The sequence below is a fragment of the Halyomorpha halys genome, unplaced genomic scaffold (assembly GCF_000696795.3).
Source record: "Halyomorpha halys isolate HHAL.00 unplaced genomic scaffold, Hhal_1.1 Scaffold2835.1, whole genome shotgun sequence".
NCBI lineage: Eukaryota > Metazoa > Arthropoda > Insecta > Hemiptera > Pentatomidae > Halyomorpha > Halyomorpha halys.
Genome location: NW_027114942.1, coordinates 11,866 through 14,789, shown reverse-complemented (window position 1 = coordinate 14,789; position 2,924 = coordinate 11,866). Strand labels below are relative to the sequence as shown.

The 2,924-nt window shown below is 36.5% G+C and overlaps 1 protein-coding gene across 1 annotated transcript in view; it reads right to left on the bottom strand.

Annotated features, from left to right (window-relative positions):
• The window catches only part of LOC106688464 (phosphatidylcholine translocator ABCB4), a gene marked incomplete at its 3' end in the record, with an annotated part of 13,047 nt that overhangs the window by 526 nt on the left and 9,597 nt on the right, over positions 1–2,924 (bottom strand). Inside the window, exon 10 of the mRNA XM_067052026.1 lies at positions 427–630. Within this exon, the coding sequence (XP_066908127.1) occupies positions 427–630 (204 nt within the window). The remainder of the gene's footprint in view (positions 1–426; positions 631–2,924) is intronic.

The following is a 2,924-nucleotide window of genomic DNA, read 5'->3' as shown; positions in this document are numbered from 1 at the left end:
TAATCTATATAACAAAAAATATAAAAATTACTATAACATATTTTTAAAAAAATGGTTGAGAGTACAATTATTTTGGATATTCTTTATTATTCAAACATCTAATATCTAGTATCCAAAAGAAAGCAACTAGCTAGGCAATTCAGTCATTGTTTTCAAGTCTGTGTTCTTTCCCTTTGTTGTCTGATCAATATGATGCGAATTATTAATCTTAAAAACCATCAAATATCTTTTTATTTATCTCAATATTTCAATAACTTAATGAACTTATGACACAATGAACAAACTTGTGAAAGACTAGTGAAGGAAATATCTGTAATTTTTTTTCTGAAATTTTGCCTAAAAATACTGGTTCCTGTTTCATCCTTTCATTGGCTTTTTAAAGTATGAGAGATACAAAAAATAAAATAACTAAAGAAATTAACATACCTGAGGAAGTTTCATTATAAAGTAGTGAATATTTGCTATTTTGGCAGCTTCGATGATCTTATCCATTGTAACCTCTTCTTCTAAACCATAAAGAATATTTTCCTTTATTGTAATATCGAATAAAACTGGTTCCTGTGAAACAAGACCCATTTGGCTTCTCAAATACCTCACATTTATATTGTTGATGTCACTACCATCAATCAACTGAAAAATTAGTTAATAATTAGTTACTTATTTTTTTAAACATATTCTTTTGATCAGAGGTGATTAAATTTTGCAAAAAACAAGTTTGTCAGATAGTAATGGATCGTTGTCTTGCTCTAAATTTTCTACCAGAAATCTCTATAGGGGATCTCATACTACTTCGCTAGAATGGATTAAAGATCACACAGCAACCACCCAGAACCTGAGGAAAGCAGTATCAGACCCACAAAGATGAGGATTGAATCATTTCCTAAACGTGGGTGAACTCCTGATGGGGTGAATATAAATAAAGACAATTGAGAATCTGTTACTTAATGAGGATACAGAGATATTAAGGACGGCGGTCGTCTACAGGGTAATGAGAAGCATCCAAAACCAGATTCAGGTGGATGAGGAAACAGAAGGATCAAGGATAGGTTGAAAAAGCGATTTGGAGGGGGGTGGTGGGAAAAGAGGATATCTTCCAAATATTCAGGGAGACCAAAAACTTTAGCTGACAATAATCTAGACAGCTCATAGCTTGTTTTAACCATATCATAGACAGGCTCAGCAAGATGATGAAATTACATGAAGTACAGGGACGATTGATGTTCCTGTCAATGATTCTGAAGATACAGTTGGCAGAGGAGCTAACTCAGGAGCTCAGAAGAAGGAAAATCTTCCATGGAAGAGCTCATTTGTAGAGTGGATGTAGAAGAGGGCGGATGGACCAGAATTGAATATTAGCATCCTAGGAATACAACCCCTGGCAAAGACAGGAATATAGAGAGAAAATGAAAGAGAGGACGAGAAATTAAAGATTAGACCAAACCAATCAAAACACTGATGTAGTGGCTGGCAGGAAGACCACAAATGCTATGAATGTGGAAAAGTTGGATGATACCTACTGGCTCAATGCGCATGCACCAGATGTTTTTAATGTTGTAATGAAAGGCACACAGTTTGGCAGTGCCCTTATATCTACAGAAGAGATTCAAGCCAGGGTGAGCCAAGGGAGGTCAATACCCAACAAGAAGGGATGAAGAGCACTCAGCAGAGACTGAATGGACCACCAACAATCCTTGGAGCTCTTAGGAGTATCGGGGATCAAAGAAGAAGTAGAAGAACCAAGGAACAGAAGTGGGAAAAGTAGTTGAGGTGCATGGAGACGGCTAACAAAGAGAAGAAAGATGCGTGAGATCAGAGGAGGTGGAAGCTGTCTGGTGGACACAGGGAGCTCACACACGATCATCTGCCGAGGAGAGGCAGAATGGCGGAGAGAGAACACTCCAGATCAGGGTATGTAACTGCCATTTAATCACCAGGGCTGAGCCCTGCAGCATCAAAGGGGAATTGGTAATGGGGTTGAGTAAGTGAAGGCTCAAAAACTCAATAAAAATATGGTTGATGAAAAGTAACCTATTTTGAATATTTTGAACAGGTTAGGTGGTGTTTAAATTTTTAGCAGATTAGACCTAAAAGCAAGGTACCACAAAATTTAAAGGCACCCCAGGGATCAGGAAATAACCTCTTTTACCTTTGAATTAGGCCAATATGAATTCACTAGAACATCATTTAGTCTGAAAAATGTGGCAGTGACATTTCAGAAGCTCATGGGTGAATTCCTGACAGGATTGGATAATGCAGTATGTCTGGCATATTGATGATGGATGACAAGGTTTAAATCAATAAATTAAATATTAAATAGATATGAAAATTTATTTAACATTATCACTATTTTAGGACAGGTTTTCCAGTCTATTGGAATACAATGACACTTAAAATAATTAAGACGACTGATTCCCCTAAAACCAAGCTCTCTTCCTTCCCCTTCTATAGGTGCTTCTTCTCAACATCAATAGTAGCACCACAGTTTTGAGTTTTTCTGCCTATGATTTTCTTTATGTAGATTTTTTCTAATTACTTATTTTCCTCTTCTATTTTTACTTAAATTTACTGTTCAATCCTTACAATCCAAAATCTTTCGTAAAATCCTCAATGCTTCTTACTTTGTCACAAATAAAATCATACATAAAGACCTTAATGTTCCCTATGTAACCGATCTACCCCGAACCAGATATCACTCCTTCCATTATAAACTCACTAACCACTCAAACCCCCTAGTTTCTAATCTTGCATCCTCTTCCATTCCTGACAATCCTCCGAGGCTCCTGAAAAGAAGAGGCCACGAGACCAGCTAATGTAAAATGTCATTAGAGTGCTACCAATGGGTAGTTTCTCTACACGCCTGTAACTCTCCAATTTAACTAAGATCAGATTTACTAAATGTATTATAATGTACAGTTGTAAATAGC